The 26104-nt window shown below is 36.6% G+C and overlaps 1 protein-coding gene across 3 annotated transcripts in view; it reads left to right on the forward strand.

Annotated features, from left to right (window-relative positions):
• pde4ba (phosphodiesterase 4B, cAMP-specific a) overlaps nt 1-26104 on the forward strand; it is a 162329-nt gene that overhangs the window by 72021 nt on the left and 64204 nt on the right. Inside the window, exon 1 of one of the 3 annotated variants that reach the window (XM_087784943.1) lies at nt 19594-19836. The exons of the other annotated variants lie outside the window; for them this stretch is intronic. Coding sequence (XP_087641069.1) covers nt 19736-19836 — 101 coding nt within the window. The 5' untranslated portion in view covers nt 19594-19735. Of the gene's footprint in view, nt 1-19593; nt 19837-26104 lie in introns of those variants that run through there. 3 annotated transcript variants of the gene reach the window in all.

Here is a 26104-nt window from a genome sequence, read left to right on the forward strand (position 1 = left end):
TGTGCTTTCATTCTTTATTTTTTTCTGATTTTCTACTGCTCACAATTTCTCTTTCTTTCATCCTGCCTTTTTCCCTCTGTCTTTTAATCTATTAAGTTATGGTTCATTCTTTACATTATTCTTCCCCCTTTTTGCTTTTCTTCCTGTCCCTCTTTTTTCCTTAAAATACTTTGCATCAAGATCAATGATCGTCGACGACAATATTTAGTTTTTGTTGAACATTAGCCGACACTCTCACACACACACCAACACACACCCCCAGTCCTGTGAGTGCAGGTTGTCGCTCTTCTTTCCCTCCTGAAAGGAACAACCGTCAGCTCCAGGCCACCATGTTCCTCTGACTGAGGACCTGCAATTTGTCTCCACACAGAGTGTCTCGGACGTACCAGACCGTCTGCACAGAACGGCCATGACGGTCGTCGCTCCTCTCTGTCCTGTTACTCGTCGCTAACTTGTTGTTTACACGACGTCAAATCGCTGTTCGTCCGTGTTGACGTTTTTATAAGCTAATGACAAAAGAGAGGCAGCCATTTGCCTCCCTTTTGTCTGCTCCGGGATTATAACAAGGAGGCGCCGGCGAGTGACGGGCGTGAAATGAACTTTGTAATTTGCTCAAAGACAGTGTGAAGGTGCTGCTGATAGATAATTGAATTTGCTTTCAAAGTTTCCTTGTCAAACCTGTCCACATTTATGCTTGAGGAAAAGACTGAATATTGGTTTACTTTGTTTTTTTGGTTTTATATTTCATTATTTCAAGTATACTATGTTAACTATAACTATAACAGACACTCAATTGATATTGAGAGAAAGTAGAACCTTTTATTTGTTTGGCTTTCAAATCATAGATATAAAGAATTATTTTTATCATACTTCTTTAATGGTTTATATTTCAATAAAGTGTGTATCAAATAAAATAGTTCTTTTTTTCCATTTAGAATTAACATTAAAATATTCATGGAACTTGAATAGACCAATAGACTATAGAAAAATACAGCAAGAGTTGTGACTGCCCAAATCGAAATAATCTTAATCATCACAATATTAAATGCATATAAAAAATGAAGATGGGGTTGAAAGAAAATATCTATTCCATTAAATATTGTAAAAAAAAATTCAAATACCACATCGATTCAACAACGTTGTATGCGCTCTACGAATTTTTTCTTTTTTGTTTTGTCTTAGAATCATATTTTTTATAGTTATTTAATGGTCTTCATATCAGAAAAGTGTGTATAAAATAAATTATTTAATTGTATATTATTTTAAATTAAACTTGCTTCACTTCTTTTGCATAACAATAAATTCTGGCCCATAGATGGCTTCATTACGTCCTGCGCACCTAAAGGAACATTGAAATCCTGCAATGATGACTAAGGACGAGAGGATACAGTCGACTCCAGAACATTTTAAAGCTGATGTTTTGACATATTTTGGTTTCAAAACAAATTAAAAACAGTTAAGACTTCATCAAGAGTCATGTGGTCTGTAAATTATTCAACACCAGAGTTAAGTACTCAATACTACAAATATATCCTTGTTACTACAGTATCACAATATATCGATTGTTGTATACCTTGTTGTATCACCAGATTCTTGCAAATACACAACTCTATCAGAAAGATCCCCCAAAAAAGTTCCATTTGTGGATCAAAACGTTCAAAGATTAAGACAAACAAACGTTGTGTTGAGGGATTCTAACCGTGACACGGGTCATGTTCTCTCTAGTCTAGGTCTGCGAGAGGTTCATGTGGATCTGGAGTCACTTCGGTTGGCAGACGAGGGTCATAAGTTCATGTTGTCGCGCTGAAGGTTGCACATGTAGATCACAACTTGATAAACATGAGTAGCATCCTGGATCAATACACGTGTGTTGATGTGGTGTGTTCAGTGGCGTCTGAGCTCCTCGCTCTCATCACTCGTCTCTCGGTGACAAACATCTAAGTGGGCCAACGTGACGTCCGGTCACTATGGAGTCCAGCAGCGCACGAGTGGTGATGTGGTCCTCGTGACCCTCCGGCTCTCCAGGAGACAATCACTCACCGTGAGTGTGTGTGTGTGTGTGTGTGCGTCTTGACCCGAGACGTGTCGTGATGACGGGGAAACGCGGTGGACAGCTGCCACTCGGTTGCCGTGGTAACCGAGCGGAGAGCAGAAATGATGGGATTGTGACGGTGAGCGTGTGCGTCGGTCCCGAGGCTGGTTTGAGAAGCTCTGCTGGACGATCGATGTCTGAGATTCTCCCTCCGTTAGCGACGCGTCACTCGTCCTCCGTCGATGCCATCAATTCAATCAGCAGAGTCAGTCCGTGAAGACTCACAGTTCTTCTTTCTTTCTCACTTCTCTGCTGAAGTTTGCACTATTCTTCCTTATTTCCTTCCTTCCTTCCTTCTGTTTAATGTTTTGATATTCCTTCCTTTCCTCTGTCTTCCTGTATCTTTAGTTTTCTTACGTTCTTCTTTCTTTCCTGCACCCATTTTGTGAAGCTCAACTTTGGTTCCCTTACTTTTTTTTATTATTCTTTCTTTGATTTCTTCCGTTCCTCACTTTCTTTCCTCCTGCCTTACTTTTTCCTCGAACCTTTTCATTCTTTGCAGAGTGTACCTTTTATTCCCACCTTCTTTTTTTTATTTGCATGTGTATTTTTCATTGGTTCATTTTTAGTCACTTCCCTTCAAATATTTAATTCTTCTTGGTTTCAGTTATTTATCATTCTTTTTTTTAATTCCCTGAGCATCTTTCTTCTCGTCACCAATCTAAATTCACAGTATTTTGGTTTAATTTATATTTATTTTCATGCTTTTTTCTTTCATTTTCCTCTCATTGTACACCTTTATCCCTCTTACTTATTATTTCCTGCTAATCACTTTCTTTCCACCATAATTGTTTCTTTTCCCCCAAATATTTCCATTTAAATCACTAAAATATATATTGGTTTCCACTAACTATCGTCCATCTTTAGCATTTAGCCACTAGCATTAGCACTTAACAATTATCTTAGCTTCTGCATTCATCGTTTTCTTTATTAAAATAGTGATGAATCTTTGCCGATGTTATCTTTTGTTTCTCAGTGAGATTCTAAAAGCCACAGTTATTGAAAACAGCTTCTCTGCGGGTCTGAAATATGAATTGTTTAACAGTCGCCGTGCAGATAATCTTCCGTCAGTCAGTGGCGGGAATTGAGGACACTAATTGAAAATTAATTGGACGGAACCGAGGGAGGCCATTTTGTCCCTCCGTAATTCATGAACCAGACAACATCGATCGTACACACCAACACACAAACACACAATACACACACACATCATTTCCTCTCTCTGCGGCGCTGATGACTCTTCGGCCGACGGAGAAAATTGAATTGACTCTCCGTCATTTAGTTATTGGTCCTCGGCATTAGTTAGTGTGTGAGCCGGAACAAAATAATAACGTCAAAGGTTCTTTCCATCTTTTTAATGGATTTTTCTGGATTTGCATATTCTTGTAGAGCGAGTCGGTGTTGTCCGTCCAGTCCAGTCACACCCAGGTACTTGTATGTTGTCACCCTCTCCATGTCCAGTCCCGGGATGTCTTGGGGACAGGGACCTCACAAGATGGCTACTCTCTCCAGACTCAGACTTAGGTTGAAGATGTAGCAGACCACCTGGCATAGCTGGTCTGCACTGTCCCTTAGGAGTCTGGAGCTGATGCCATCAGGAGCTGCAGCTTTCCTGGCTTTAGTCCTCCTCAGCTGGACTCTCACCTGATCCTTCGTGGTCGTGAGGAGCAGCAGAGATGTCCGAGTCCTTGACACAGTGGCTGGGGTGTGAGAGGGGGAAGAGGTGAAAGCGCCAGAGGTGTTGGTATTACAAAATACCTGCAATAACATTGTATTTCTGTACTTTTTTCTGTGTATTTGAAAAAGTGAAATAATAAGCTAAAACTGATGGACAAGCGTTGTTGAAAGATGCAGTAAATGTTGTGAACTAGACCCAATCTTTTTTTTCAACTCCGGGTTATCAAACTCATGTTTTAATATAATGTACCAGATGTGTCAATTTTAATCACTAAATCCTTATTTATTAATATTATTTACAGCTTATTTGGGTCACAAAAACAAGCTGTTTAAGGACGGAAGCTCATGGAAGGGAGCCCTCTAGAGGCCACACATGTCACTTCATATGTACAACTTAATAAAGTGTTTGTAGAAACTTTCACTGAACTGTTTCATCATCTTCACTGCTTTGGTATCCTACTTTTTGTCCTTTGTCTCCAAAGTTATCCTCTGAAATAACTTCTAGTTTGACTTTTCAGCCCCAGTTTCTTATGAACTGTGATTTAGTTCATTCCTCTTGCTCGTCTCGCTTCGCTAAGTTTACTTTTTTCTCAACCTCTGGCCCAGAAAAGTCACACGGGGGGGGGGGGGCAGGATGAAAAATGACTCCGCAGGTCTGGACTACTTCCCAATTATTACTGCAGCAGCCTCTGTGTGTTAATGGCTGTGCGTCAGCATGTGTTGATTCAGGTTCCCGTAGTGTGTTTAATGTTGACCCGTGTGGTCGTTCTGTCCAGTGTGTGTGCGTTGGCTCAGAAGCCTTTTCTCTGTAGCCGTGCGGCGCCGCAGACCGAGGCCCGGCCAAACGCTCGCCATCTGCCAACGACTCGTGTCCGAGTCAAGACGGGCCGCGATGAGCCGCGACAACAGAGCGATTATCTCGCTGACTCGCTCGCACCTTCGCTTCATCAACACGTGGCCATTGTTGAGAAAGCACACGCGACTCCAGCGACTCGTCGCGATGATGATGGTTAGCAACAGCGACAGACATTTTTCCAGGTCACCGCGGAGGGTCAGGTGATAAGGGGGGGGCTGCCATCTTTGATTAGGGCGCACAGAAAATCGGCACCAATGAGCTCGGATCCATGAATCTTAAGAAAATACCTCACTTGGGTCTGGCCTGGTTGTCAACTTTACACCAAAAATCTTTGCTTTAGGAGTTTTTAAAGGAGTAAATCTACATTTTTCAAAGTGCGGCTGGAGGGCCACGTGAGGGCCCAGTGATTATATTTTGGTGGCCCTTGTGACCATTTAAACAGGTCATTTAGCTAATTTTTATTTTTGAGTTTTTTTTTAATTATTTGTTACAAATTCAATTCTAAATGTAATTAATTAAATTAAAAGGTATTTTTGGTGTAACAACTTTATCGTCAATCTTCTTTTTCAAAGTTTGAAATAAAATGTAGATAAAATAAAGTAATATACTAACACTTTTAGAACTTAATGGTATATTATTTCCTTGTTGTTGAAGTAAACGCATCATTTAAAAACTTTTTTTCTCCATTTCTTCTCTAGAGTCACATAGAAAATATCGCAATCTTTTTCTCCAGGACACTGTAACAATGTTCAACATCAATGTATTAAGGTTTTAGTTTAAATGAACATGGGAATATTCAAAATATTTTTACTTCTGGCTACTAGATGGCAGCAGTGATCTCATCCTCCGCAGCTAAGGAAACAATGAAATCCCACGGGATCGTGGCGAGGACTGAGGACGAGAGGATACAGTCGACTCCAGCAGCTTTTAAAGCTGATGTTTGGATATTTCCTGGTTCCAAAACAAATGAAAAGAGTTACAAGTTCATCAAGAGTCATGTAGTCAAATAGTTGGACAATACTATAATAAATATAACGCATCGTATCGTTGCCCCTGTAGCTTTGATAGTATCGTATTCAAAGGTTACTAAAGGATTCTGTTGAATGTCAACCAAAATGCTCCATAAATGAACTGATATATTGTTGTTGACTGATGTCGTGACTGTCTTCACGTCTACTTGAGGCTCTCCTGGACCGGAGCTGGTTCCTGGACGTTGGCGGCATTAGACAGGAGCGTCTTTCTCTGGTGACAAATGTGCGGGAGAACATGCCAACAGGCTGTCAGACCGTCTGCCCGTGTTCCTTATGTTGCTTTTTCAACAGCGTGAAATAAATGGAAAAAAAAAAAGAAGAAGAAAAATAACACGATTTTTTTTCCTAGCCGATAGGATTAAGTGGCTGATAAAACGCTGCCAGCCTCCCACAGCGAGGGTGACACATGCAGCGTATTTTTGATGTGAAAAAGTAAATTTGGAGACCGCATGCTGGCGACAAGTCTGCTGCATGGAAATCTACCTCTGCTGTCATGTGCAGTAATTCACAAATCTACTCTAGAGTTATTTGGAAATCTTCCTTTTTGTTGTGTGGCTGCTCTTAGGGTTCCTCGTGTTCCACGTTACCACCCGATACTATTAAAGATGTTGTTTGCTATTAGTATTGATTAAATCAGTAAACTTCATGCCTTTAGACGGCAGCAGTCATTACAGTACAGCCAAAGGAAACAACAAAATCCAACAAGATCCCGGCAATCACTGAGTACGAGAGGATACAGTCGATTTATAGCAGCTTTTAAAGCTGGTGTTACGACATATTTTGGATTCGAAACAAATGCAGTTACAACTTCATTAAGAGTCCAGTTGTCTGTTCAAGTACTCGACAATACTACAAATATATCCTTTACTACAATATCGCAATGTAGTGTATCGTTGTCCCCATCTCGATGCATATTGTATCGCCAGATTCTTGCCAATACACACCTCTAGAAATGAGAAGAATTGTTTGAATAAAATGTTTTAATTCAACATTAAATTGAACTTCTGTAAAAATATAAACATAAATACCACAACGCTAGAAAACACAAATGTTTGAAATGTACAACATAACAAATTATTTTGACTATCACACAAACTAAAGGACAAAAATCTAAATTAAACTTGCTACGCCAATGGAATATGTAAAAATATTTTCAGCATTTTTTAATACAAGATCCCAGTGATGACTAAGGACGAGAGGATACAGTCGCCGATGTGAATAAAATCGTTCTATGCTACTGGAAGGCCATTAAAATGGCGACCCTGCCTTCGCCAACTTGTTGCATCACTTGCTAACATATTGTAGCGCAACAGTATACATTGACATGTAAATATGTGGATTAACAGATACTTCACATGATGAACACACGATCTACAAATAAGAATGTTCCACAACACAACCTCTTTTTACTCTGACCTCAAGTGGGTCAGACCAGTCGTGAAATAACCTAATTTGCACGCCCCCTTCTGCGGGCGCCATTAGTGCAGTGGCCCCAGAAACAGTGGTCATAAATCATCGACGCCCTCGCTGCAGATGGCAGTGAGAATGTAACTCTCGCTGAGCAGCAGTGTTCCTGCTATTCTTTTAATTCCTCGTCTTCTATTTGTTTCTAGAGGTTAGCGAGCGCAGACAACGGTGACGCTCACTGAAGGATTTTTGAACGTTGTTAGCTGATCTTTTCACCATCGATATTTAATAACTAATTAAAATGCTTTTTCATTCAATCTTATACAAAACAGTTGCAAAATGAATCTAAAAATGTAAATCTGATATTTATTTTTCAGTGACCTTGCAAAGTATTTTGAATTATCCATCAGTTTAAAAATGAAATGTATTGTTTTCAATAAATGTATTTATTTTTATCCGTAATTGTTTTTGTTATCGTAGTAAATTATTTTAAAAAAATGTATAATCGTTTTTTATGGATTTTTCTTGTGTCATGGCTGACTTATGTTTTAATTTTCATTTGCTTTTTTTATTTTATTTAAGACGTTCCATTTACAGGAATAGAAAAAAATGATTTTCATCATTATCTTGTTGTGTATGTTTTCTTTTAGGTACAATTAATTGTAACATTTTACTTTATGTCTATAATTTGTTGTGGGTCATGTCATCTGTCGTGACAATAACCTTTATCATAGTCGTGGTACTGATTGTAATTACTGTGTAAATATCTCTAAATTACCCTCCATGCATCACTTTGGTATGACCGAGAGCAGCATGGACCTCACAGTATGGCAACTATTGTAACAAACATAATTTTCTTTCGACATTTCACAGAGTTTTCTCTGAAAAAAAAGAGGAACTTTGGGAAGTGCTGCTCTGTAATTGTGTTCATCGGAGCTTGTTACCATCGCCTCACATCTGCTGCAGACACGTTCATTTAGAGGCGACTCCGCAGTCACTCTGCAGTCAATGACTCAGCTGGACTCGACCAGATATCCTCATAAATCTTTTGTTCCTCCAAACTCAAACCCTTCTCACCTTCGTCGCGTCTGCTGAACGATGGGCTCGTTCGAGACTCGAGCGCCGTGTCGGTGTTCGCGCTCTTGACGTTGCTGCTCCGGGTGTCGTGAGCTCCTGTTGTCTCCTTCATCTGTCAGTGTCGAGAGTCCAGTTGGTCCAGACGCCCGAGTCGTGCTGCACTGTTGGCAGGAGTCTGTGACCGGCTGATCACAGACTCTTCTGTGCTGATCAGAAGCAGAAAAGAGCTTAAGAACAATAAGTAAAGCAATGAAAGTACGTATAAAAATTCAGTAATGATACATAAACCTTTGTCTTTTTGCATGTTTGTTAAACTTTTATTTATATTTATTGTAAAGGTATTTATTCTCTCACTTTCTTTCCAAAAAATGATGTTACATTTTCAGAAGTATTTTAATGTAATAAAAAACAGCAAAAAATAAAGATTTATAAATATATATATATGAGAACATTTTCTTTTTACAGTCGGCAATTAATATAAAATAAAAACACAGTGAAAAAAGGTATATTCCATCAAAAGTTGACATTCAATTTTTGAAATAAAGAAAAAAGGAAAAAACGTAATAATAATCATAATAATAATAATTAATAATAATAGTAACAACAGCCGATTTAGAGGATTGATGGGAAAATGTGAAGATTTTTTTTTCGATTACTTATTGATCAAAATAAAATAATATTGCACCAAAATTTGACATACAATGTTTGAAAAATAAAAAAGGAAAAAATGTAATAACAAAAATAATAAGACCATTATTTTTACTCTACAGACGACCATAGAAAACACACTACAAAAAGTATATTTCACCAAAAGTTAAAAGTCGTCCATAAATTGATCGCAGAAAAGACACTGCGATAAAAAAGAAATCACCAAAAATTTGAAATTTTGGAAAAAAAATATAATAAAAGTTTTAATCAATTATCATAATAATAATAATGGCCAATAAAGAAAACATTGATGTGATATTGTGATGGACCACACTGACCATATATTGTCCACAGAAAAGTCACTAAAATGTAAATTAATATCCCACATGTTTGCTCTCAACATTGAAGATTTCTGAATTAAATGCAATATATTTAGTCATAACAAAGCTTCCATAGAAACAAACAAAAAATAAACACAGAAAAAAAGGGAAGTGTATTGGCAGAAATCACAATAGAATGTTTTTAGTTTGTTGTGAAACTGAAACTAAACATCAACTTTAAAAGCTGCTGGAGTCGACGGTATCCTCATTGTTCCTTTAGCTGGGCAGGACCTAATGACTGCTGCCATCTAGAGTCCAGGAGTTTAATTGCAACTTAAAAATTAACAAACACTGTGTATATTTGCATATTAATTGTAAATTAAAAAATTAATAAATAAAAATCGAATTATTTGACTTAATATACACTTAATTGAAATACAAACCATAATGTAACTATTATATAAAAAAATAGTTTAAAAGATAATAATAATAAATAAAGGGTTATTTTGAATCAACGTGCTGTTGAATATCGATAAGGTATTGTGATACAAATATTGCAATATTGAAGTGAATGAATATTTTCTTGCAGCCCTTTGAAAGACTATGTAATAATCTCCATTATCTGATGGAATGGTGATGACATGCCCAGCTGTTGTGTTGTTTGAAAGATGTGTAGATGAGCTGTGTTTGAAAGTCAAAACTGTGTGTACTTCTTGTTGTCGCTCACAAACTTGCAGCACTTCCTAAATAATACAGCAGGAGAAGAAAAGGTTAAGCTCCAAGTTCAGTGGAGTTGATGGAGTGAAAGGGAGAAGCTGGAGGAGATTGGATGAGATGTGAAGGAGAGCAGGAGCGATAACAACTCTCCAGTGTGAGCTGATGACTGGCGTTTCAAAACAACCTGTGTGACGTCGGTGTCTCTCGACGACGCCGGCCACGCCGTGCCAGCGTCGGGTGGATTTCACAGTTCTACTCATTGTGTGTCGGAACCTCCTGCGTGTGGACCAGATGCTGGAGTCTGATTCCAGCACTCAGGTTTCACACCGTGTGTGTGAGTGTGAGTGTGTGTGTGAGTTTGTGTGTGTGCGAGTGTGTTATCCTGCAGCTTCGATGAATGAATCTGCAAGTCTTGAGCAGCACAATAGAAGGTTTAGAAAGAGGAGGCTCTGGCAGGAAGTGTGCACGAACACACACACACACACACACACGATGAGTCGTTCACATCATCAGTGATGTCAGCGAACACATGTTTTGTTCATGTGGTTTCGATTCACATCAATGTTTTAAATATTATGTCAGTATATTAGTGACATCAGAATATTGAATTACATGTTTTTTTTTTATAATTTAATGAAAACATTTCCAAATCAATGCATTTTACACATATAGTTTGATGTTGTAATTTCAATGATTCAAAAATATATTTAACTTAAAAAATAGGAAATATTATACCAACACTTTAAAATTGAATATAAACAGCTTTCAATAAATATATATATACATATTGAATTGAATAATATATAGATATTTTAAATAATAATAATATAATATAATATCAAAATAATGTAATATCTTTTTCAAATACATTTTAAAATTCAACCTTTTAGAATTTATGAAATGTAATTATTAAAAAAAACAATTAAATGCTTTAAAAAGATATGAAGATTCAAGGTTTTATCATTTGAAATTAAACTATTCAATATTCTGACGTCACTGATGTACTTCCATGAAATAACCCCAAAAATGATATGTTGACAAAACGTAATTGTTTTAATATCCTGCTGTTTATTTATATACAGTATATTTTCGTATATATATATATATTTTTAACTTTTAATATATTTTGGCTCCGACATTTTCAAACAGTTAAAGTAAGGTGCTGCCACTTGAATAGATGAATTTCTCAAGTCCAACCGTCAGCAGAGGAGAAGAAGAGAACATTCATGTGATGCTGTGACGGAGAGTTGTTGTTTCATGGTTCTGTGAAACACTGTGACCTGCTGCTCCTGCTCCACTTAGTTTGTTAAAAATAGGAAGAAAGTGACAAATGACATTTAAAAAAAAAGGGTTTCAAAAGCATGAAGTTTCTCCATGAAACTTTCAATATGACTGTTTCTTTGATTCATGTTGAATTATTAAAAATAAATAAACAATTTAACACTTTTTACTTGAAAATATTACTTTATGTTCATTCCAAGAAGCTTGTTGACTATTTAAAGTTTGGTGATTAAACGTAATTTCACATTTATGTTGTGGCTGGTGTGTAGATGTGTGGGTTAAGGTGGTGTATGGATGCGTGTTTGTCATAAGGGTTGTGTGTGTTTCTGTTGTGGAGTGGTGTGTGTTTTTGACTTATTGTGGTGTATGAATGTGTGTCTTTTTGTCTTGGGGTGGTGTGTGTTTTTTACTCGTGGTGTATGAATGTGTGTGTTTTTGTCTTGGGGTTGTGTGTGTGTTTCTGTCTTGAGGTGGTGTAAGATGATGTGTGTTTTTGCTGTGGTTGTCTGTGTTTTTGGTCTTAGGTTTGTGTATGAATGTGTGTATTAGAGTGGTGTGTCTCTTTTGGGGTGATGAATGTGAGTCTCTTTTGGGGTGGCGTGTGTGTTTGGGGTGGTGTGTGTGTTTGGGGTGGTGTGTGGTGTGCAACGTTTGTGTGTATGTGTCCACATTCATGCATGGGCTCACACTGACCAGTGTGTCAATCATTACCAGATCACGACAGCAAGACCAAGAGTTGCGGCGACTGCTACCTCCACTCAAGAACCAAACCCTCTCTCTGGAAGAGCTTCTTGTGGCAACATGAGATGAGAGGAGCAGCACAGCATGGATGTGTGTGTGTGTGTGTCGTGTGTGGTGAGATCAATGCCGCGTCCTGCAGGGAAGCAGCAGGAAATTGAACCCGCGGGTCGAAGATGTGTTGCTGCTGTTGTCCAACCTTGACACTCGCGGACACAAACCACAGCATCTGTTGAACTCATAGATTATCAGAGAGTGACTCCTATTTGGATTCAACAACATCAACACAAACATGTCGCTCGCCCCCTGATGGTGAAAATGTGTATTGCAATGTCATAGTTCTTAACATTAATCTTAAACGCTGGGGATCCAAAGTGCACTTTTAAGTTTATTTTTAGTTCATATTTTGAGTCATTGTATCCGGGCCGTGACCCAGAAAACATGTTTCAACAAGTTAAGGAGGAAGTTATGCTTCATCTGAAACCTGTGGGTCAGCTGATGATGGACGCTTCACACACACGACCACAGCAGCTGCACACACACTTTCTGAGCGTTCGTTTTTTATCCTCTTTTGTCGGCGGTCTGAAGATGTTTTCTGGCAGACGCGTCCACCGCGGCGCTGAAAATCACTCTCCACTCACGTTCCTCTTCAATAACCATTCTTCATCTCAACCCCCCTCAGTGAACTCATCACTGCAGCTGCGTGTGTTGAGATCGTTTCACCGTCACCTTGCTTTCAGAAAGTATGGCACTGAGAAGCTCTCTCTCTCTTCTCTATCCTTCCCTTAATCCTCCCCTCCTCTCCTCCTCCCTCCTCCCTCGTCATCGTCTAATCCTCCATGAAAAGGCCTGAGATTTTGACTTTTTCTTCACGACTGAAGCGTCTCCTCTCGGACTCCGTGACCAGTCCAGTCGAGTCCGGATCCGACGGTTGGTTCATGTCTGAGGAGGTCCAGCAGGACAGGGAGAGACATTCATCTCCTGGATGTTTCCTCCAGTGAAAGGTGTGATGATGTCACAGGACCATGTCGAGTCATCTCCTCTTGTGTATAATTGATCTGCGGGCTTACCATAAGGTCACAGCTGATTGGTGGAAGCACGTTGCCATGGTTATGTCTCTCACCTCAGCGATTTGTCTTCTTTATCTTCCGTCTCACGGAGATGCGATGCTTTAATTCCAAGTCTCCATGTTCTTGATAATGACGCCTCGGCTCCTGCTGCCCTTTAGTCTTGTCTGACCACTGTTGCTGCTGCGTCGGCTACACACTTGTGTGTGTGATGTCACGCTTGTTGTCGTCAGTTTACTACTTTTCATGTTCATGCTGCTGCAACAAGTACATTTGTCTGGGCAGATGAACACAAATACATAATAACAACACAAATGAAAATACACACGAAAACATACAAATTACTTACCATTAAATGTAAAAAAAAATACATATAAAGACACATTATAAACAACTAATAAATATAACAACTCACAATTAAGAAAAAATCACCATGTAAGAAAATTAAATAGAAACATGTTTAAAAAAACAACATAAAAAGACACATACAACTCAATAAATAAAGATAAACATTAAAACTCACACAATACAATATATAAATTAAAACACACTAAATAAAAAACAAAACAAATAAAGACTCGCATTAAAACACAATAAATAAAAAAAACATATAAAGACTCCAATTGAAACACAATAAATAAAAATATATATATAAAGACTCGCATTGAAACACACTTAATGAAAAAATACATATAAAGACTGGAATTGAAACACAATAAATAAAAAAATATATATAAAGACTCGCATTGAAACACACTTAATGAAAAAATACATATAAAGACTCAAATTGAAACACTATAAATAAAAAAAGAAACATTAAAACTCACAAGATTAAAAGTAAACTTTAAAACACAATGCAATAAACTGGAATAGACAATTCATATAAAGACACACAATAAATCACAAAAAATAAAAATAAACAAACATTAAAACTTAATAAAATAAAAATATACTTAAAATTCAACAAAAACATTATCATTTATTAATGAATGAAAAAAACACAAATGCAAGGATACATATGAGGACACACAACACACAAAATAAACACAAGACACAGGCACACAATAAAAAACAAAATGAAAAATACACAAGATATAAAATACATGTTAAAACACACACAATAAAACACAAAGACACACATACAAAGTACAAAATACAGGTCAAAACACATAAACAATAAGCATTGACACAGATAAAAAGCTGAAAATGAACATTAAAATTCATAAAAACCCATTGAAATATATATACAAAAACACAAAGAAATTCAATTAAAACAAACAGAGACGGAAACAGCATTAATTTATGCTCACAAACACTTAAAAAGGACACACAACAAACACTATACAATACACATGAAAAGACACAAATTAGAAAATGCAAATAAAAACAAAACTAAAACATACAAAAAACACAGTAGAAATAGATTTAAATACACACTGTTCAAATTTCAGCAAACACAATTACATTCAAATAATAGAAAAAAAGACACAATCACACATTTCAAATCAATCAAATATACAAATTACATCTGTTCACACACGAACACACAACATTAATCAGCACAATTTCAAATGTTTGTTATTTTCTATACACACACACCATTATTCTTTCACACACAATGACGTACAAGCGTAGACACACACCCGGTGTCAAGTGTTGACACACTTAAACATGCACAACACAAGTGCAAGTGTGAACTCCCATACACCCATATACCCACAATCTAGAAAGATAAACACGACAATAACACACACCTGGTGTGTATTCTTCTTCATGTGTCACTGGAGACTCACACAGGTCTCCGGTGACAGTTGTGCGACGCTTCACAACAGTGCGTTGTGTTTCTAGTGCGGGGAGATTGTGTGTCGCTGCTGGAAGCTGTCGTCGCCATGTTGAGTGTGCGTCCTGTGCGGCTACACTCGTGTACAGTGAGACTGAGATGTTGTGACATGGATGAGGGTGTGTGTGTGTCTGTTGTGTAGTTGATTTGAAGAGACAGATGATGACGTGTGTAGATGTTTCGATACATGATTGTTGACTCATTGACAGCATCGAACATCATGCTAGTGTCGCCTGCGTCACTCATGTTGTGTTCCCAGGGTTGTGGGTCCGGCCGGTTACTTGAGTCTGGGGGATCAGAGATCATCCATGAAACGTGACCCGGGTCCACCGGACCCGAACGGCAGCCGGGCCAGAGGGAGGAACGGCGGCTCGGAGGAACGCAACATGAGGATCAAAGTTTGGATCTTTCTTCTGAGTCCGGGGTTCCACTGCTGACTCGTGGCCATGGAGCTAAAGTGCTGACTCAGTACCTTGTGGACGCGAGGGAGGCGGCCATTTTGTTCTTCTCGGAGTAAAAGTATTTTGAATCGGACGATGACGACCAGGTCCAGTCTGAAACTTCCCATCAGTCACTTCTGCGACCGTCGTCACTCCTGGGTGTGGTAGGTTCTGGAGAGAGTCGTTGTGTTGAGCACCAGTCGCGCTAATGTTGTGTTGTTCGTTCCTGTTGTGGGTCCAACAGTGTGAAAGTATATCAGTGACGTCAGGATATTGACTTGAATTCAAAATTTAAACTTTCAATTTTTATATTGAAATGTTTTTTTTTTTTCAAGCATTGATGTTTTATTTTTAATAATTAAATACAAAAACTTTATATTAAAAGATTAAATTAATTTTAAATAATTGAATACAACAACTATATGTTGAAAGATTAGATTAATTTTATATAATTGAATACAACCATTTTATATTGAAAGATTGCATTAATTTTAAATAATTGAATAGAACAATTTTATATTGAAAGATTAAATACATTTTAAATAATTGAATAAAAAAAAATTATATTGAAAGATTAAATAAATGTTATATAATTGAATACAATAATTATATGTTGAAAGATTAAATTAATTTTAAATAATTTAATAGAACAATTTGATATTGAAAGATTAAATTAATTTTAAATATTTGAATACAACATTTTTTTATTGAAAGTTGATTGTTCCCATTTTTTATAATTTAATTGAATCTGAAAATTGTATATATATTTCATACAAAACGAAATTTAACATTTATAGATTGAATTTCAAAGGCTGTACATTAAAAAAAAACAAAAACATTACATTAAGAACATTTATTTTGGAATATTTTTATTTAGAATATCAAACTCTGTGTAAATTGTTGTATTTCTTAAGAAATCATTCTATTTTTTTAAATTCAATTATTAAAAGAAAAATACAAAAACACATGAACCTTTCAATATAGAAATGATTTAATGCAATTGTTAAAAAACATTTCAATAGAATAGAAAAGAATTTACCATAAAAAAACACTTTGACCATCATAATGAATCCACTAGCTCAGTCCCAGCTACATAGGGTGAAGGCAGGAGACGCCCTGGACAGGATATGACATAAAAGATTGAGACATGTGAGGTTGTCTGATATTGCAAGTTAGTTTAAATGTAAATCAGAGCAAAAAAATACAATTTTTATTTGAACATCATTTTATTGACATTCATCTTCTTTGTTATTGTACAACAAGGTTAAGTCAAGTGTTGTGTACGCATGGATGTGTGGAGGAGTGAGTGGGTAAGTAAGTAATTTGACAGGCTCATCTACACACAGAGCTGATCCATGTTTCATGTCCTGCAGTGAGAAAACATTTCAAGATAATCACCTGTTTAATGAACATCGACTGATATATGAGACGATCTGTGTGACGTGACCTTCTTTAGAACAGTTGAACACTTCCCTCTAGTGGCTGAACGCATGTCCTACATCTGAAGACGTTTGTTTTCAAAGTTTTCTTCTGGTTTCATTTCAAATAATTCATCTTCTGATCGGGCGTGAACTGCATCTTGTTCTTTTCATTGTTGTTGAATTCAATCTTTTTTATTCCCATCGAAATAATTTAAAATATGCTTTTGATCGAATAGTGTATTAAGAATTAGAGATTAAGTAAGTAAGTAAGTAATTTTTATTTATATAGCGCTTTTCCAGACCAGGGTCACAAGCGCTTAAACAATCATAACAATATTCAATAAATTATATACTTTAAAGGTCAAGATAAAACTGAGAACACAACAATAAACATTAAAACGACATTTTTTATTTTATTTTATATATTTTATTTCAATTTCAGTGTAAACTATACTTTTGAATTATGTCAAATGGATTGATTATGATTTGTTTTTTTTAAATGTCATTATGTGGAAAACAAGAAGGGAATATTAAAAAAAAAGAAGTAAAAAAATGAATATTGATTTTAATTGTAATGCAAGATTTAATTAATTTTTTTTAAATGTAATGGTTACAAAAATGCAATATATTACTAATTATTATTAAGAAACCGCTGAAAAACACATTTCGCCTTTCCTAGAATATTGGACATTTTAATATTTCATTTGTTTAGAAACCAAATTATGTCCAAACATCAGCTTTAAAATCCGCTTAAGACGACTGTATCCTCTCCTCCTCAGTCACCCTGGTATCTTACTGGAGTTCATAGTTGCTTTAGCTGCAGAGGATGTCATGACTGCTGCCATCTAGAGGATGGAAGTTTAAATGCAACACAAAAATCAACAGAAAGAAGCTGTGAATATTTGCATGTTCATAATAAAATAAATCAAATGTATACTTAATGAAAAATATAAACCACAAAAGATCAATGGTAAAAAAAATAATGATGAAATGAAAATGAAAAACATAATATTTTTATATTCATACAGTACTGTTGTGTGTAATGTTTCTCTGTACGTCAAGCTTTTCTAGAGAATTCAGAGACTTCTTTATCTTGTCATTTGAAGAAACAGGTTTTGAAACTCTATAACTAGAAAGATAAAGTTGCAGCACTGGTTTAAGTTTAATGAGGCATGACGACAAAGCTGGTGAAATCATTATGTGACCTGACAAAAGATTTATGTGACAGATGATTTGTTTCCTTTTCTGATTAACTTAATGATATTATGTGTTTAACTTTATATATTATGATTAAGAATTCAAGTTATATTTTAATATTCATCGATATAGTTGTTTATATTGCACTGTATCTGAAAGTTAAACCCGGTCAACATTCTGAGCGACTTAGGTCTGGTTTGTACTTTTGATTTATTCCGAGCAGCATCATCTGTTTGTCAGGAAGACATTCTCATAAAAGTCGTGCCCACGAGGATGGATGAATAATCGTACAGTTGATCCCTGCGTCGACCTTGTTGATTTGAAATCCTCGCTACAGTAGAAAAAAGGAAAGTGACTGTTCTCTGGAGTCTGTCTTGACGGTAATCATGGGGAACTCCTGGAGATGTGACTCAAGTTTGCCTGAAGTGGGTCATATTGGTCCGTAAAGGATGTGACAACAGGAAGTGCAGGATCACACGAAGGTCATCCACTTCCTCAAAACTGTTTGGTTACCCACTCTTCCTCCCTTGCGCCCCTGACCTCCTCCCACTTTTTTTGGCAAGTGTCCAAAATAAGTGCTTGTTGAATTAAACTAGAAGTTATTAACAAAAACATTATTAACCTTGAAAATCTACCTGTGTTAACGATCACAAGATGATCAAGAGTACCTGTGGGATTCCTTCAATCACTACTTCTGCACCCTCCTTTGAAACTGTAGCTACATTTCACCTTCCTTCTACAAAATGTAAACATCTATTCTAGCTCATTTATCATAGCGTGAAGTACTTTCTTTTTTTATTTATTTAACTTTATGGGTTTTATCCAACTTTCTTTCTGGATTGTACACGATTATGATAGTAGTTTTGGGTTTTTACGAGAATACAAGCTGAAATAACCCCCAGAAAACTATAATTTGATTAAAAAATATATTATTTCAAATAACATTTATGTTTCAGCCAAACTTCACATAGAGATTTAAAGTTTCAGTGCTATGAATAAATACATTCAAAAACTGATAATTAAAAGGAACAGAACAGTATTTATTGTATTTTAAAAAAAAGTATACTTTTTATGTGTTTTATGTTTGATTCTGAAGTTTATTCTTTATTTTTTTTTTATTTTAATTTTAATTTAAATTTAATTCTTATTTATGCTTTACTCTATGTTAATGACAATACTTGTTTTTGCTGTGTAGTGTAGACGATGGAGGTGAACAATTATCCAGAGTCGTCTAAAAATGTAAGCACAAGGAAAATCATTTATAGGAAGAGAGTATGAGTTGTGTTGTTCTATCCATCACTGGTCCACTGTGCTGAACAAAGTCAAAGTCTTCCACCTTCATCTCACTTCAACATACATGTATGCAGGGATTTGAGGTGCTTCCTTCTATGAAATGTCATCGGGCACTATGGACCCCCACAATCACAACAGATGGCACCTCCTCCTCCTCCTTACACACACTCACACACACACACCCAGGTCGCTCTTCTTCCTTCACCAACACAACTCTATATTTGTTTTTATTCACATCTTCTAATCCTTTAAATCATCTCTTGATGCCGTGAGTGATGACGGACGACGACTCCATTCCAGTGATTCCACTCCTGCACTTAATTGCGTCTCAATGCTCTTCTATGGGAGCAGTGAGGATACACACACACACTCTTACACACACACACACGCGCACACACACACCACGGGGAGGAAGTAGAGCTAAGGAAAGAACTCCAGTCAGTCGGAGAGAGTGTCAGAGTGTGAGCGAGGAGTGACGTGTGCGGTGAAGGTTCTGTCATGACGCTCTGAGCAACTATTGATCTTCATCTTGGACACTTGAGCGGCTCCATGATGGGTCACCCTCCTGAGACGACGGACTAGGACTTGTCCAGGTGCTTTTCTCAGGTGTGCGCATGAGTGTGTGTCGGGGTCATGTACCGGCGTTCCCCGTGTGCCAGGGCAAGGGTGCACTTTGACTTCAGCGAGGAGGTCGTCAGGAGGCTCCACGCCACCAATCACGGACAAGCTCACAGGTCAGGACTCCTCGCACGAGTGTGTGTGTGTGTGTGTGTGTGTGTGTGTGTGTGTGTGTGTGTGTGTGTGTGTGTGTGTGTGTGTGTGTGTGTGTGTGTGTGTGTGTGTGTGTGTGTGTGTGTGTGTGTGTGTGTGTGTGTGTGTGTGTGTGTGTGTGTGTGTCGCCGCTGTGCGTACTACTGTGTGCGTCTGACACACAACTCTTGCAGATTGATTCAGCTGGTGTATGTGCTTGACCAAAGTTTTTTTTTTAGCCACTGTGTAAATATAGACTGTTGGAGAAAAATCATCTTCCTGACGTGTTCTCAACTCATATCTTAAGCATACATTCAACTTATTGTATTTACATCAGATCTTCCAGTTGTAAAATATACACACAAAACATTACTATTTGTGTGTTGGCGTTTATGTTTTTTTTTCCTATAATAATACCTTCGATTTTATTTGCATGACTTGAAATGTTTCAGTGGTTTGGCTAATGTAGCTTAAATAAGTTAACATATATATTTTATATTTTATTTTATATTCATATACATTGTTCATATTTGAAAAGTAATACCTTATTTTAGTTATGCTACTAAAAACATTCGACTCAATGGCTAATGTTGTGCTAACATATTTATAACTACATTAGCTAGGCAGCAATTATTAGTAGTTTTTTAGCTAAAGATATTTCATTGACTTATCGCTAGTGCTAAATGTCAATAACAAATGTAGCAACGCTACACTATGATCAACACATTAAATATAAATCTTTCATTTGGATTTATATTCAAAAGTATTTTAATTTAAATTCATTGTAAAACACTGAAATATTCACACAGGAACACAACAGGAAATAAAAAATAAGCTAAAAGAAATTGTAGCTGAAGCATCAATCAACAATAAAAACAGTTTTAGCAAAGCTAATAAGCTATAACTATGAACTCAAAAGTTTTTGTGAACGTACTATATATTTTTACTTTGCTAAGGTCTATGGTAATTTAAAATGGACCGAATACTACACAGCATTGCCTGCCTAAAGATATCTAATGTATACTTTATTAATTTTAAACAACTGAAGAAAGCTTCACTGATATTTAAATATATATATTTTCTTGACACTTTTCCACCCAGAATTACTTCACAATAATCATTTGTAGATTTAATGATGTAATACAGATAAAAAAACAAAAAAAATGTTTTTGTTGATTATAGCTATAGCAGCTTAGCTAGTAAGCTAAGTAACGGCTATTACCAAAGTTAGTGTTACTGAAAGTTAATAAAGTTAATAATAATAATTCATTCAGTAAAGTTACACAAACCAAGGAATGTTTTCAGTTGAGTTTGACAAGCCACAGCATGTAAGCTACAAATTGTATTCAAGGAGGGGAATTTCACATAAAATAGAAAATGTTTATACAATAGTTAAAAAAAATAGCTGGATTGGCAGTTTTAAAAGTACATGTTGGTGGCTGGTAACAATGATTAGATAACATTTAAAAAAAAAAAAGGATAGCCAAAGTCAGTAACACAGATATTTTTCTGCACGCCATCATTTTGTCGATTTTATTCAGGGCAGAGCCAACATCTTTCTTACTTAGCTAGTCAACTGTTAGCATCCAACTTTCCTGGAGTTATTGATTGATTTATTCAAGAGTATCTATTTATTTCTGTATCTTTATATAATGTATGGAGTTCTGGTATTGCGTTTTATATTGTTGTACTACCAGTGAACAAAGGAATTAGTAACATAATGGGAAAAAAATAAAGTTTGAGAAGCTATGTGCTAATGATTAGCATTATACAGACTTGACATAGTGTTCTTGAGCTTTATTGACTTGCTTGTCTGTCCTTTTATTGTTTTATTGTTGTATATCTATTGGTCTTGTCTAGTACTAACTTGAAATTGATCTCATAGTCTTTTTTTTAGTGTTTTGGCTAAGGATAGGATGGCAAGATGTGATGTTTTTTCACAGGGTTGATGTTTATGAAGAGAGATTTATGAGGTTGATAGACGTGTTAACATTTTAATTGAACTTATGTTGTTTTCTGTAAGCATTTAATTATCTATTTTGATAGTTTAATTCAATAATTGCTATATAAAAGGCTGAGAAAATTTTAATTTAATCTAAGAATGGTGGTATAATAATGCTATGTTGAGTTTAAAAGGATACGAATTGAAAAAATATTGAAAATGGAACATTTATTTTAGAATTACCATAATAAGAATATCAAACACTCTTAATTTATTTTTAAAAACAAAAATGAATTTAACCTTTCAGTACACAATTTTTATATTAAAAGGTTGATTTCATTTAAATAAATTATTCAATTAAAACAAATTCAACTTTTCAATACTGAAATGATTGAATTCCATTATTCATAATAATGAAATGCTTACAAAAACATTCCAATATTCTTGATATACTTCCATTACACTCACACATGGAGGCTCTTTGCCATTTATGCTGACTAATGTGCGTGAATAAATCGCCCTATTAGAATTCAAGTATGTTTTTCTCACATGCTCAGCGATCACGTAACGTCCTGCAGAGTAGCATTCTGCCACATGTTTAGACAGTCACCCTAGACTGCTCCAGCGCAAGAGCATGGATGAACTTCCGTGTCTTCATCGGAGTTCTTAAAAATTCAAACGTTCACGTCACAAGCCCACAAAGTTATTCAGCCGGAGCTATCTTTGACTGCGATCCTCTTCTTCTCGGAGTCTCCCTCGGCTGAAACAATCAGCGGCTCCGCATGAAACCACGGCTGTAATTGACCAGTCGAGCAAAAAATGACAAGATTCAAATGGAACTTCATCTCTGCTGCTTCCGCCATGACCCCAGAATACGTTTAAAAGAACCGGTATCTGTTGAAAAACGAGCTCTCTCTGTTATACTCAACGAGACAATAGTGGCCCCCGGGGCTGCTCTTCTGTGCACTCTACTATCAAATAGTAAAAGGCTTTTCACTTTGGTGACCTAAATTCTGTCACGGTGCAGGTTCTTTATAATTGCTCATGGGCAGGGTTTGTTTGCACAGCACTCATGTTTAGTTAGTTGTATTTCTGAGTGGAACATTAGTGTTGTGCCCAGTGGAAATGAGATATGAGGCATTACTTTGCCATTTTTCTACCAGTCACTTGATTGATATAATAAGTGGCCTGAAGGTGTCAGTAGACGTCGTAATTGGTAAAATCTGATACACTCTTCTGCTACAACATTAAAGCACCAATTAGTGGGTAAAAATGGATTACCTAAAAACTATGGCTATTTATTACATATATGTAACTATAAACAACTACCTTTTTGGGGAAATTATTGTTTAACATTTGCAAAAACTTTTATCCCACTGCCGCACATTCGTTTCGATTTAGGCCATTTCCAAAACCTTATTTAAACTATTAATAACCAAAGAGAGTTGTACTTCCATTTTAAATTAATTATGTTAACGAAATATTTCATGAAAATACACTGTTTCTGTCAAACTCAAATCACGCAAGGAGCTAAAATCTTTTAGCATCCAAGGTCGCAGGCTGAACAAACAGGAAGTATTCTTAAACTAAAGTATTCCAATTATCTATGTGTTTGTCTTCCAACAAAAATGCCATCTTCCAATTCCTTTCCTTTAACATAACTTTTATTGTATTGGAAGTCTTTGTATAATTGCTTATCTTATCTTAAACACTGTGATATCTATAGGACAAGCTATGAACATGTGTCTTTATCTACTTTGAAATGAAGCCAACCACTTGACAGGCCATATAACGAAACAGATTAACTCATAGGTGATTTAAAGGTTGTGTTTCTAGTGCAATTTGCTCAATATCTGGCTGGACCACCGACTTTGTAAGACGTGATAAGTATCAACGATCAGTCCTAAACAGAGCTGCTGCTAACATTCTAACATAAGAAGAAGCACATTTCAAGTGACTCAGCAACTTGAGCTGGTTTCAGGGTAACGGCTGTTGGCCGAACCTACATCAGAACCCGGTAGAAAGAAAAACACAAGCTTCAATGGGATTGCAAGCTGGTCCAGAGAAGAGCAAACCGCACCACAAGAGGCACCACCTGGGTCAGTGGTGTCAGTGTAGCCTACAACTGAGAACAATTCAACCATGCTTTCTAGTAATAAGTGTCACCTTCACATGTTTTTTCTGTCGTTAGATTTACCGTTGAATTGACCGGTTTCATGAACGTGTTTTTGTCTTTTCTTTTCATCTCCTCTACCGTCACACTTTCCCATTTGAACAGACTTCTGTCACCAAAAATGGACTGGTCTCAGGTCCAACATTGTCCTTGGATGTGTTTCTCTCTGGTTGTGTTTTCAGACTGGATATGACGTGTAATTGAGAGCATCTGCCAGATGAATTTGAACCTTCGTACGAGTGTGTAATGACTCGGCACAAGTCCTGATTATCTTAGTGACCTGATTTCTATTAATAATCGCTGTATTCAGTCAGCTTCCCTCTGCTCTTTGTGTATCTTCAGAGATGCAGCTGCCTGGATTTTGTGGTCAATGTTGTTGAGGATTAGAAAAGAAGACTTTTCTGACAGACACTAATGAGCCGCTGCATTATGACCGTCTTCTTAAGCCGTGCTTCTACTTCTTAGACACAACAAACATGTGATGGGTTGACAAGGGCGCACCATTGGGGCGATTCTGTTTGCAGGTTGTTTTTTTTCATTTAGGCTGACTTGTGAGTTTTTATACCGACTATTTCCAGTACAAACAGCAGCTGATTTGTGCTGGGAAATCATCATATAATTTTTATGTGTTCTTTTTATGTCTGCTGCTATTTCCGTTCCCTCTGATCTGATCAATGAGCTCCCCGTGCTTCTGGGCCACTTCAGAGCTCAGGTGGATGATTCGACTCTTACAAGGGCTTCTTTCTGGTCGGCCGTCTGATTGTTTTCCAATTTTACAAATCTGTTAATGACAAAAATGGTTATTTGCTCAATGTTCATTGTCAGAGATTTCTCATACATTCAACGATACAGTGTATTCCCAAGAAGTTGAGACACTGACATGACCAATACTTAACCAATCATTTTAGGAATAGGAAACAATGACCCTGTTTGGGGAAGGGGTCTAGTTTAAGACAAAGGTGATAGTGGACCTGAACAGACTAGTCTGGTTTGAGTTGAAAAGTGGGTCTATACCAGGAGTTAACAAAGTTAACAAAAAGAAATGGTAGAAATATAGCTCTCTCTTTAAAAGTTTAGAGAAAATTTAATAAATGTATTACTTATTGCCCATAATGTAGCCCTGATTCGCAAATAGGTTGGTGATCCTGGTCTATAATATGAAAATATCAAGACATTAGGTTTGGGTAGCGAGGCATTCAAATCAGGGCTGAATAAGTCAATTTGTAAGTGGAAAAAATGCAAAACACAGTCCAAGTAATGCCCTTGATAAAACTGACCCTCCTAGTATTTGGAATGTTCTGTGTTTAGTATCTCTTTGATCCACTAAATACTGCTTTCAGTCTACATTATACTAGTTAAAATAACCCTTTCAAGTACTTCTGGGCCACACAAAATAACTGGGCTGGATATGGTCTCAAGATTTTAAGGTTATAGATGTAAGTCGGCCAAACAAAATGTATGTTTACGATGTATAACAGGGAGTACAAGCCTGATTATTATATACGATTTTTATTCTAAGAGTATACATCTATCTGTGTTGGTTCTCAAATTCCTTGGACATCAGTTTAACTTAAACTGAAGTCTCTGTATAATTGTCGATATCACTAACTTGTTCCTTATTTTACCTCAAACACTGGCATCTTTGTAAGTCATGATATCAACTAGAAGTTGTTTTGCCTTGATCATTAACCAAACATCCTGCATTGCCACATCATTTAACTTGGCGGGACGGATTTGGTGCCTGTGCTTTAAGTTTGACACATGATGTTCTATAGAGTCGGGACCAAGAGAAAACAAGGCAGTAACACAAAGATGAATGACAAGGAAGACCAGCTTATTCGTTTACACTGAGATTGAATGGATCTTAAGTGCTAGGATCAAGTTGTAAAGAGATGCCTTGAGACTAACGTCCGACAGAAAAGGCATTTTCTAGCTCCAGCATTCATCCATGTATGGTAGACGTTTGACTGGTGATGGTGAGTGAGTAACATCAGGGAAACCTTTAACTCCGTGTTACAGCTTGAGTTATTCGGGCAGAATCGGCTTGAGAACGGAATGTTGTGTCATCCCAGCACATCACTTCAGGGTCAGAGGAAGCACTTCCCGACCGCTTGTGAGTAAGAAAAACAAGCAAAAA

The sequence above is a fragment of the Callionymus lyra genome, chromosome 2 (genome assembly GCF_982586985.1).
Source record: "Callionymus lyra chromosome 2, fCalLyr1.hap1.1, whole genome shotgun sequence".
Lineage (NCBI taxonomy): Eukaryota > Metazoa > Chordata > Actinopteri > Syngnathiformes > Callionymidae > Callionymus > Callionymus lyra.